At 44.2% G+C, this 12,571-nt stretch overlaps 1 protein-coding gene across 4 annotated transcripts in view; it reads right to left on the reverse strand.

Moving 5' to 3' along the window:
* Positions 1 to 12,571, reverse strand: part of LOC113902374 (phospholipid-transporting ATPase IB) — a 495,526-nt gene that overhangs the window by 151,637 nt on the left and 331,318 nt on the right. For all 4 annotated transcript variants that reach the window (XM_027557555.1, XM_027557554.1, XM_027557558.1 and 1 more), the window contains 2 exons: positions 6,446 to 6,568; positions 4,435 to 4,513 (listed from right to left, as the gene is read on the reverse strand). In XM_027557555.1, the coding sequence (XP_027413356.1) occupies positions 4,435 to 4,513; positions 6,446 to 6,568 (202 nt within the window). The remainder of the gene's footprint in view (positions 1 to 4,434; positions 4,514 to 6,445; positions 6,569 to 12,571) is intronic.

A 12,571-nucleotide genomic window follows, 5' to 3' on the forward strand; every position in this document is an offset into this window, starting at 1 on the left:
GGTGCCATTTTCCAACACTTCTTTGGAAGCAGGGTGAATGCCTCCTTCTAAGGGGTGGTTCAAAGTGTTAACAGGAGCTCATTGTTATTTAGGGCAATCAGCCCATGACCAAGTAATCAAATCAGCTGCCACATCCTGGTTCTTCTCAAACTTGCAAGCTTTTTGATTTCCTCCTCTGACTTCCTTCCCTCCACTAAAAAACCGAACACACAAAGACCTGTGCTCTTGCCAGACCTGAGGCACTTCTCTACACGGCTGTCTTGTCTTCCTCGGAGGCAAGTCCGGGGTATAACTCTCCCACCCCAAACCTCTCCCTCATCTGGGTTTTAGTGATCTGACCCTCAACCTAAAATTCCTATGCTACTGCCCTCTCGACTAGGGTGCTGCTGCAGACGCAGAGGGGATGCTGGAAATGCGTGCAGTCATGTTCTGGTTCACAGCTGCACAAGGATGGGGGGAAAGGCGGTGGGGAGAGGGTTCACTGTCCACGGCCAGGGAAGCTCAGGGTCTGGAAGTGCTCACCAAAGGCTGAACAAGATCCTGAGTCCACCCCTGCATTCCCTTGGGAGCCACTGCCCGAGGACTCTCCCAGCTCCCGGGCAGCACGAGCCCTGTGTGCTTGTGCTCCCTGTCAGGAATGCTCTTTCTCCCCTACTTTCCCTACACCTCCCCTGCCCTACTTGCTCACTCTCTGCTCCTTTTTTAAGAACGTAAGTACTACTTACTTCCTTGGAGAAGATGCTTCCTTGACCCACTAGACTAGGTTATGTCCCGGTATTACAAGCTCCCCAGCAGCCTGTAGAACACAGCACACTGGCCATTAAGCAATTACGTGCATAATTCCTGATCATCTAACATCTTCTTCCCGATCATCAGCTCTGACCTCACAGAAGCCCCCAGAGAGCAAGACAAGCTGCGTTTTTTAGTGTCCACCACGCCCTTGGCACCTGGCACATCATTGGTCTGCTATGATTCTGCTGAAGGACTTCTTCTCAAGACAAGTTCTCCCTTCGCTAAACACATCCCTAGTCCCAGGTTTAACCCTCCTTAAGCTCCCTGGAAGAGCTGAGGACCTAACCAGGACTCCTGCTATCAGTTTTCCTTCTCCTATCAGCCTTACAAGATATGATGGTTTTAACTTCCCAAAATTGCTCTGCTCGCAATACTCAGCTCAATCTAAATGCTACTGACTGTTCAATGCTTCCAAATGGAATCTTGGCTTCTTAACATTGCATTCCAAGCTCTCTGCAGTTCAGATTTCACCCACCTTCTCCAACTCTTCTGCCTTCCTCCCTGTAAGGAATGAACTTCTCAAGCTCTCCGCATCTGTCCTGAATCACCCCCTTCATTCAGCTCTTCCCTCCAACCCTGGCATCTTGCTCTGCCTGGACTTCCAGGCTAAGCCTACACGTTATCCCCTTCAACAAGCCATGAGTCATCCTAAATGAAAGACATCTCTCTCAGCCCCCTGCAATCTGAGAGTGCTTCCTCTGGATTTTACTTGAGAGAGTTACTTTCTGCCTGCACTAGAATTATCCACGTCCCTTACCAGACTTCAAATGCTTTGACAGGAAGACCCACATTGCCACGTTTACCCACCACCCTCAGACTCTATCACAGGGCCTTGGACATAAATATCACATCAAAGAATAAGGCTGAGGGACATTGTAATCATGGTTGTGGTGTACTAATAGTGAGAATTTAGGAATGAATCCTACAATTTTCATTCCATTTGTTAGAGGACATCAACTAGTGACCAAGAACACCACGGCCTTCTGTTGTTCTTTACCAAATAGACTTCACACTTGGTATTCATTTCACCTTCAACAGTTTCAGTCAAAAGGTTACTGTTTATAATATAACCTAATGAAAACCTCTATGCAGAAGGCTTAATAAATATGAAATAATGATGCTAACCATCATGGCAATTAAAAAATGGAAAAAAGTCACCCTTTTGGTTGCTAGGCAAATTCCTAACCTGAATGAAGCAGATAAAGTGAAAGTCACTCAGCTATGTCTGATTCTTTGCGACCCCATGTACTATACAGTCAATGGAATTCTCCAGGCCAGAATATTGCAGTGGGTAGCCTTTCCCTTCTCCAGGGGATCTTCCTAACACAGCGATCAAACCCAGGTCTCCCACATTGCAGGTGGATTCTTTACCAGCTGAGCCACAAGGGAAGCCCAAGAATACTGGAGTGGGTAACCTATCCCTTCTCCAGTGGATCTTCCCAACCCAGGAATTGAACTGGGGTCTCCTGCATTGCAGGGGGATTCTTAACCAACTGAGCTACCAGGGAAGCCATGTGGTGGAAACTACCTGGTGACACCTCATAGGTAAACTAGTAACTGTTGGGGAATCTATCTTCTTTTAAATACAGACCACATTGGGAGAGTGGATGGATTTACATGATGTGATCTAGGTAAACAATAGTGATCCCACCAAAAAATACAAGCTGCCATCTCAAAGCACATAATGATGACTCAGGATCAGAAAACCACCTGATCAGACGGGGCCGCACTAGCTCCTTCTGAAGCGGGCAAGTAAAGGACCATCTTGGAAAACTTCTATGAGTCCAAAGCAAGCACCACGTATTTACAGAGTCCCCATAGACATAAGAGGGTGGTGAGCCTAGAGATAATACCCAGAGTCAGTACGAGTACGAGTCTCTTCCTATTCACAAAAGGCTGGGCTTGGGGACCAGAGGACACGTACCAAAGCCGCTCTTGTGCTCAGCAGACAAACTGCCTCCCATCACCATCCCAGCCTGATACAAAGACAGCCACTTTATCACCAAACTGCCAGAGCTTCTAATACAAAGCACAGTCAACACTCTTATATTTGTAAGCTCTTAATCACAAAATCATTTCAAAATATTGGGTTGGTCAAAAGGTTGTTCAGGTTTTTCTGTATGATCTTATAAAAAAATTAAAAGAACTCTTTGGCCAACCCAATAAATTAAAACCACTACATGTAAAGGAAATGGCAACCACTCCAGTAGTCTTGCTTGGGAAATCTCATGACAGAGGAGGCTGGTGGGCTACAGTCCACGGGGCTGCAAAGAGTCGGATAGGACGGAAACACCTAAACAACAGCAACACATAAAGATGAATCACAGGAAAGTTTCAAAGAATGGTTCATCTAGAATGCCCCTTTGGGGGTGAGGCTAGAAGCAAAAAAATTTACTTTCTCATTTAGAGACTTTGGCGTGGAGTAGGCAATGGCAATCCACTCCAGTAGTCTTGCCTGGGAAAGTCCATGGACAGAGGAACTTGTTAGGCTACAGCCCACGGATCGCAAAATGTCAGACACGACTGAGCACACACACAAGTAAGCAAGAGACTCAGGGGCCCTTGAAAGAAAAGGAGGTCCAATGCAATAGAGAACAAGTCATAAGGTATATAACACATGGGCTGTGCGTGCATATTCTCTAACCATCAATATTTGACAGGTTAAAGCACATCAGTGAGAATGAATCATGTCCGTCTGAAGCACAAAAACCACTGACACAGAAACTGGGAAGAAGAAACAAAGAAGCTCGTAAACTTTATATCCTTTGGTTCTCTGAACAGTCAGAGGCCTTGTCTAGTCAACATTTGGAGTAACTTTCCCCGGAGGTATTATTACGATTTGAGAGCAGTAATAGACGGACATTCTCGTAATACATTTTCATTTTTTGAGGCTAAAAGGTATGTCTCTTTAAGAAGCCACATTTTTTGGGGAGGGAGGAGGGAGGAGGGTTCAGGATGGGGAACACATGTATACCTGTGGTGGATTCATTTTGATATTTGGCAAAACTAATACAATTATGTAAAGTTTAAAAATAAAATAAAATTAAAAAAAAAAAAAAGAAGCCACATTTTAGATGCATTAATGAGAACAAGCACACCCTCCTCCAGCTCAGCGAAGGTTAAAAACAACTGGAATAGTCTGGCCTCCAACAAACTTTAAACATTTGCTTGATAAGTGTACATCAAGGAAAAGAGACTTTCAGAAAACAGGGTATAAAATTATACTCTCGTGAGATTTGAGTTATTTGGCATAGAGGTGCGTCAGGCTTGGAAAACGAAAGCCCAAGTGATTAACAGAAAATTTCAAACTCGAGGGCAAGAGGCATTGATGTTTCATTACAGTAAAGTGCTTTTCTTCAAGATCTTTGACTCAAATCGTTATTAAAAATAAAGTTTCAGATTCTTAGTATTTAAACTCTCCAGGCAACTGGAAAGAAAATGGGTTCTTAGAGCCAGAAGGGGTGAAACCTACAAGCTATAAAGCTGAGACTAGCTCTCATTAGATGTTACGTATGTTTTTCTTCTGAAATTTGTTCCTGTGATCTCTAGGCCTGTGGAACTGGGGAAAAAAGTTGTGAACAACAGGCGTGGAGGGGCTGCAAAGCTACTTGCTGAGAGTTGAATCACGAAGCCATTACCTACCATGCTCCAGCGCTTTCATGGGAAACCAGAACAGGATGAGTGAGTGGACCAAGGCGTTGATGCAGTGACCCCAGAAAACCTAAGGGAAAACAGACCGAGGCTGTCAGGAACTGCCCACACTCTTGACCTCTGTGTGGCTCAACAAGCCCCTCACTGTCAGGGATGCAGGCGGCAATCCCAGCTCCAGAAGGCGGAAAAAACCAATTTCCTCCTTTTTAGCTACAAATGAGCCGGCTGTCTCCAGATTATATTCCTCGAGTACAAGGACCTAAAGAGATATTCACATATACACAAGACAATATACAATCTATCTACATCCAAAAAATAAATGATCATCCATTTCCTTTAGAACTGAAAGCAAGACAACAACATTTTACCATCATTCAAAAAAAGGGGTAATAGGTCACACTGGGACTGAAGAGACTTAAACCATACTTTTGGAAAGCATTAAAAACATTTAACATGTGAATTCTCACACAGCATGCTCACTCTCTTGTTTTACCCCTGAAAATCCCTCCCATTTTCGGTTTTTAGGATTTAGATGAATAGCATTCAGAGTTAAAGATTCTCTTTAACACTCGAAAGGTCAAACAACAGAACTAAACCAGCAGTTTCTTCTCAATTACGGATTCATAAATGCATTTCAACCGTGCCTTTAACCCTGAGATGAAAGAATTACTAAAGCCGGATGGAATTTCTTTAAAAATCTACACATCATACTAGGAACTGCCATATAGCTTGATCTTAACTAGTGACGGGACAACAGAAAATGATGAGAAATGATAAGACAATGAAATCTTCCTACTTTAATGTTCATGATTTCCCTATCTCTTCCCTGCCCTCTACATCCTACCCGCCCTCATCTTCAAAATGCCTGCAGGTTGGTCTCCGATCACCCTCATCTCTGCTACCTTTCCAGTGGGTCCACTCCCTACCCCCACCTTATGCAGCCTTTGAATTCAAACTCTGTAAATCACAGATTTGATTCACATAAATGATGCTGAACAAAGAGACCGTATTTCTTATGGACAGAACCACAGTGAACAAGGACACAATCAGTCACTCCCATCTCCTGTGTGTGGAACACACGAGATCCAGTAGGATCCCTCGTATTTTTTCCGGATGTGGACACAGCTATCATGCTTTCCCAAACACGAGGCTGCTCTGAAGGAGGACTGTCATGACAGCTGGCTCAGAACAAGGTGTTCAGGGACCGCTCTTTGCCCAGGACTCCTGGATCACCCTCTCTCAGGCCCCAGTAGTGGTCACGCAGGCTGGTCACACACTCAACCAGCACGAGCTGTCTTAACTGAATGGGGCAACGAGCCTCAGTTCCAGCCCCTGAAACCCCTCCCACATGACCACTGGAGATGGAAACACAGCAAATGCAGGCATGTGGGCATCTCTGCCTCCAGCCCAGCGGGCACCTGCCCTCCTCAGGGTGGGTCCTCACCGCTGCCCCCCAGACGTGGCTGGTGGGCCAGTGACCCACCAGACCCCTTGGTGACTCCTGATCGGAGGACCCTGAAACACCTAAGCCTGCTCCTGCTCAGCTCAGCGCTGGATCCCTACTCCTTGTCTGTCTAGATGTCTTCTCTTTACCGATTCTCCAGACTGAAATACAACAGCCACGTCTGACTTGATTCCTGCATTCACCTCTAGCCAATTCTCCTCACTGGCTGAAGGAATATTTCCCTGTCACTGAGAACCAGGCAGTGATGGAGCAAGGGCCGTGCCACGTGATGTGGCTCACTGGGACGGGGGAGGATTAGATCCCACAGGCCTTGGGGTGTGGGGGCCACTGGCCACATGGCCATCAGAGGCTCAGGTGGGGAAGAAGGCTTTGTTAAACAGGAAGACTGGATGCTTCCTGCCTAATCAGGCAGTTCAGATTCCGTGGGTGTGCTATTCTGGGGGAGGTGTGGGGCCTCACCTTCCTTCAAGGGCCCCCTCCAAGCATCGGCGGGGTCACCAGCCTTTCCGAGGGGTCCCATGTACACACGTGGCTCACCTTGGTGTTGAAGCCCTCGGCGTTCTGGGTGATCTTGTAGAGCTGCGGGAACCTCAGCATGCTCTCCTGGCTGCAAGACCTCTCGAAGATGCCCAGCGTGAAGGGGGGAAGTGCCGTGAAAATCTGCGGAGATAACAGCGAGCTGTTAGCAGAGGCCCTTCTGACTCCTGCAGCCCCGGAGGTTCAGGTCGATGTGATGACGCCGTAACTTCAGGTCAAGTCAAAGCCTAGGTTTAGGGACTCCCTGGATACCCTCCCATCAGAGAAAATAAACGAAAGGTCATTTTACACTATTGCCTAATCAGCATAAAATTGACACGGAACACTAAGACCAACATCCTAAAACTGTGATTGGCCAAGAGCTCTGGTTCAAGGAACAACTGCCTTCCTTTGCAGATGAGCTGTGACTTCAAACCCGACACAGTGGGCTCTGTGTGGTGTGGGCGTGTTTTTCTGTGGGAGCCAAGGCCCCATTTACCTTGATTTTATGCTCACTTTTCAGGAAGCACAATGTCCTTCACCCACTTACTCAGTCATTTTACTGGGAATACATGATGGGTTAGATACTGTGATAACCCCCAGGAAGGGAGAGATTTAAAAACAGAAGAAGGAAGAAGGCAAAGAAGCAGGTCCCTGACCCCTTGGAACTCTATCTACTGCAGAGGTGGGGATGCGGCAGCTGGCAACAGGCACGGAACATATATACACAACAGCGTGCTCTGCAAAGTCACTCCTGGGGAGACGATGCAGGAAGCGGGGGAGTCAAGGAAGGATGCTTGGACCACAGAGCCTCTGGCCTGGAAGGTACTGCACCTGCAGAGTTTGGCAGGAGGGCAAGGGGTGTGAATGGGAGGGGACAGAGGGCAGCAACCCCACGGACGAGCACCCATCACAAAGTTCTGAGGCTCAAACACACACAGAACATTTGGGGGGGACCTTGAGGTCATCCAGGGTGGCCAGGGACATGGCACGAGACAAGGCTGGGATGGAGACAGAATGACCTCTGGATATGCTGAGCAGAGGGTGCTGACCTTTGCCTGTCCTCCATAGCATGTGACAGGCTTGTATCTGTGTTCCGGAAAGAGAAAGCTGAGTGCTGAAGCAGAGGGCTGGAACAAGCATATTATCCCAGGCCGGCAGATCTACGGGCCACCTCCTCCTCGGGTATGAGCATGGGTTGCTTTCTGCTTGGCACGGACCAAATCCGTACCCCGCAAGCCCGCCAAGCTCTGGGGGCCGTGAGAACTGAATGTGCATCTCGAGAGAGTGCTGAGTGCACATCAGTTCCCAGCAGCCTAGACGTCTGGCCAGGAATCAGCCTGCCCTGAGTCTGCTGGGACAAAGCAACCAGAGTGTCGTGGGGTGAGGCCCGGGAAAGTGGCCGGCTCCACCTTCAACTGGGAGCAGAGGAGATCAGCCCTGGGATGTCCAAGTTCTAAAGATCTCAAGGAGAAAAAGATCTCAATGACAAACTCTACAGGAAGGCGCCCCACAGACATCTCAGAAGCGCTGCACACTCAGTGTGTATATAAACTCACCCTCACTGTCAGGCTGAAGGAGCAATCCGAACATCATTTAACAGCCGGCTGTTTCTTCTTTTCCTTTTTTCACTTGACTTCCTCCTCCTACCTACTTCAAATCCTCTGGCCCTCTGCACCCCCAGGCTAACTATCTGCCAGATGTCTCACCTGGATTGTAGTGCACACACACACACACACACACACACGTCAGGGATCATTACTTGTTTTTCAGAAACAATCCATCATACACACTTTCTTCATTGTATTTTTCTCATTAAACAAAACACCACGGGAAGCCCCCAAGTTCCCAGGGTTTGACCCTAAAGCAGTCATTTTCATGCTCACATAATAATTCATACTATAAGTGGACCATATTTCTTCAGCCATCACCTATTGATAGGCATTCATCTTGTTTCCAGTTCTCTGTTGCCACAACCATCATGTAATAAACACCTAGAGTATATTATAATATCTATCCTGTATCTTTTATTTCTCTGTGAAGGATTCCCAGAAGTAGGGCTGTGAGATTTTAAAAAACAAATACATTTTTAACTTCATAGGATGCTGCTTGGCTGCTTCCAGAAAAGGTCCTAATGGTTTCTCTCTCCTTTCATGAAGGACACAACCTTTTCCCTGCTTTCCTATCAGCAATTGCTTGTTATATTCTATTTAATACTCTCCACTTAGAAAAACTGAAGATATTGACTACTTCTAAAAATAAATATTCCCTGGAACACCAGTGAGTCTGACCATGTTTTCATGTATTTGCTGGATGTGAGGATTTGGAATTGTGTGCAACATCAGGTCCTTTGTCCATTTTCAATTCATGGTTTATCTGCTTTTCTAAGAGTTCTTGAATTCTGTCTTTCTATTACAAAATTTCCTCCAAATACACTTTTTCTCTATTGGCTTTCTTTATGGTTTCATTTGTCATATACAATGCTTTCAATTTCTATAAGATCAAGAATAGCTTCTCAACATGCAATTACGTCAGGAGTTTCTTGCAGGATTTTTATAGTTTTACTTTTCAAATTTATGTCTCAATGTTTTTTGAAACTAATGTATCTATGCTGGATAAGAAAGGAGTCCAATTTTATTTTTTTCCCTATAAATAGCCAGTTTTGAGGACACAATCCAAACTTTTTCACTATGCTAAAATATCACCTTTGACATTTACTTACTAAATTCTCACATATTACAGATCTGGAAGCTGGGATTTAGTGCTAAGTTCCCTGACTATCCGCCCAGTTCTCTCAGTACCAGGTTGATGCGGTTGTGGCAGCTTTACAGCACGGTTTGATGTTTAGATAAGTCTACCCTCTGATCGTTCTTTCTGAACATGCTTTGCATATTTACTCTTAGGCAGGCACCTGTTAATTCCATTTATACTTCAATATCATTTTATGCAATTCCCTTCCCCTCCCCCCTCCCCCCCCAAACAATCATCCATCAGGATTCTAATTGGAATCACATAAATTTACACACTAATTTTGGAAGGGTTGATACTATACTAAGTTTTTTATGATACTGTGTGAAAGTTGCTCAGTCGTGTCTGAGTCTTTGCGACTCCATGGTCTATACAGTCCATGGAATTCTCCAGGCCAGAATACTGGAGTGGGTAGCCTTTCCCTTCTCCAGGGGATCTTCCCAACCCAGGGATAGAACGCAGGTCTCCCACATTGCAGGAAGATTCTTTACCAGCTGAACCACAAGGGGAGTCTTCAGTATAAAAATTATTCCTATGAAATGTAGAGTTCTAATTGCTATTTTGAAAGGACTTATTACTCTCCTTCCATTTCTAAATCTTACTGCTAAACTAAACAAAAATAGCTAGTGATTGTCAGGTCAGAAAAAGCTATTGGTTTTCATGTATTTATTATGAATCTAGTCACCTTATTAGATTTTCTTATAATTTTATCATTGTCTTATAGTTTTATAACTTATAATCAAAATCTTACAATTTTATAATTTTTTTATAATTCTATCATTTCTTTACTGATATGTTTTGGGCTTTTTAGCTGTACAGTCATATGAACATATTTACACAGCCATTTTTGGTTCACATATTTGTATAAGCACATAAATATTTTACTTTATCCTAGTATTTGTAATAGCTATTTAATTTTCTTGGCAGTTGCTGAAAATTCCCAAACAATGGTGAATTATATAGCAATGACAGGAATCCCTGACTAATTTCTTATTTAAAATGAAACAGTTTTAGGATTTTACCATTTATGGTAGTATGGTACTAGTTTTTCATAAATAGTATGCATTATAGCTGATTGACTTCTTTATTATGTTACTTAGATTCCTTATTTTGGGACTGGAAATTGGATTGACTCAATAACTTTTGCAGCATCTACTGATGGGATCACATTTTTCTTCTTTATTTGGCTGATATAGTGATATTTAGAAAGTTTTTTAAAGTTTTGACTCTCCTACATTTCTGAAATAAACCAATTATCTGTCAAATATTTTATCCTTTTGATACGCCATTGAACTCTATTTGCTGACACCTTATTTATAATTTGTACATTTCTGTTTATAAGTGAAGCTGGGATCAGTCTTCTTCAAATTCTGCTGGCTTGATAAAATTAAGTCGGGTACATTTCTTTGTTGTTAAAAAGTCATCTCTTCACAAAAAAAATGGATAAAATGTAACTGAAATCCATTTGATCATGGTAGCTTTTGTCACTGGTGGCTTCTTTGGTCTCATCCTACCCGTAAAATAAAATGATGGAGAAATCTGACTGTGGATATAACTAACATCTAATAGGGTAGCACTGATCCATGACTTCAGGATATGGAGGAATCTGAAGTTAGTTTCAGAGCTATTTAACTCAGCCCTGTGAGAATTAAATTGGGAAACAGTAATTTGCCGCTTTAGCTGGTTTGGCGAATCAAACATGAAGAGTTAAGTACTGAAGAAGGAAAAGCAATATTGCTTGAAGAAAATGGGAAGACAGACCCCAGCCCAGAAAAGCGGCCACTAGCATTGTCTCAGATGTCACTAACTGCCTCTTGCCCTGGGTATCTGTGGAGCAACCTGGAGGGGAAGGAAATACTAAACAGAAGAGTAATGACAAAATTGGAATATGGGCTGGTAAGGGCTTCCCTGGTGGCTCAGTGGTAAAGAATCTGCCTGCAGTGTAGGAGCCAAAGGAGACCCAGGTTTGATCCCTGGGTTGGGAAGATCCCCTGGAGGAGGGCATGGGAACCCACTCCAGTATTCTTGCCTGGAGAATCCCATGGACAGAAGAGCCTGGCATGCTATACCCCAAAGGGTCGCAAAGAGTCGGACACAACTGTAGCGACTTAGCATGCATGTACGCGTAGATTAGACGGCAGTGTTGTAGCCATGTTAAACTTCATGATTTTGATCATCATACTGTGATTACATAAGAGAACTGTCTTACCAGCTATGCATTTAAGGATAAAGCAGAAGGGACATGATGTCTTTTTAAAAAAAATTTTTTTTAGTAAATTGCTTATTTGTTATTTATTTGGCTGCCCTGGGTCTTAGCTGCAGCGTGTACAATCTAGTTCCCTGACCAGGGAATTGAACCCAGGCCTCCTGCCCTGGAAGAGCAGAGTCTTAGCCACTGCACCAGCAGGGAAGTCCCAGGGACATGATGTCTTAACTGATTCCCAATTGGCTCAGAAATACATGTGTGGCAGTATGTGTGCATGTTTGACTATATGTGCACATGTGAGTGTCTTGAGAGAGAATGCAAGTGGGGGCAAAATGCTAATAACTGATGGATGAAGGTATCTTTCTATCTTTTTTACATCTTTTCCCTAAGTTTCTATTTATTTCAAACAAAAGTGACCCAGACAATTTCCAAGGGGGTGGGCAGACTTCCAGTCCTCAAAAGCATTGACACTTCCAGTGACTGACTGAGAAGTCAATGACCCTCTGAGCCCACTGGACTTGACTGTCCCAACTCTCTGCCACCACTTCCTGGTGACCGACTTCCACACCGTGGCAACAGGGTCTTTTCACCTGAGAATTCACTTCTCAGCTGCAATATCTCTCTCCTCTGGATTTTTAAATTACAGTTAAAAAATACATCCCAAACCCTAGGGGGTCAAACTTTAATGTAGATAACCACTGCTAGAAAGTTTCTCTAAAAATGTTGTTTTGTTTCTCAGTATCTCTGGGAAACTCTTTGTTAAGTTGGGATGGTGCTCAGGAATCCACATTGTCAAAGAAATCCTGATGATGCTCATGCATGTGGTCTGAGGACTACATTGACCAAAACTGTCCCACAGTCCATCAACATCTGATGTATCATAGCTACGAGTTTGCTGGATGAACCTGAACTGCCCAAGATGGAAGAGAACTAAGGAGAGGATTCAATGCTCCTGCCTGAGCATGAAAACAGGGCTAAACTCCTTCTATTGTGTAACCAGGTGATGTGTATTTCAATTCTTAGTGCTAAAGCACAGCCTCTTAGGTCTCAGCCTTCCAGTTACTAATACTATACGTATGTGGGCCAGGGTTGGCCTTTTCCAATACTAAATCACTGTGGAGCAGTCAGTATATTTCCCCTTGAATGGTCACATAATTTTAACCTACTCAAAACACTTCTAAGTCCTGAAAAGT

This window comes from Bos indicus x Bos taurus, chromosome 12 (assembly GCF_003369695.1).
Source record: "Bos indicus x Bos taurus breed Angus x Brahman F1 hybrid chromosome 12, Bos_hybrid_MaternalHap_v2.0, whole genome shotgun sequence".
In the NCBI taxonomy this organism is placed as follows: domain Eukaryota; kingdom Metazoa; phylum Chordata; class Mammalia; order Artiodactyla; family Bovidae; genus Bos; species Bos indicus x Bos taurus.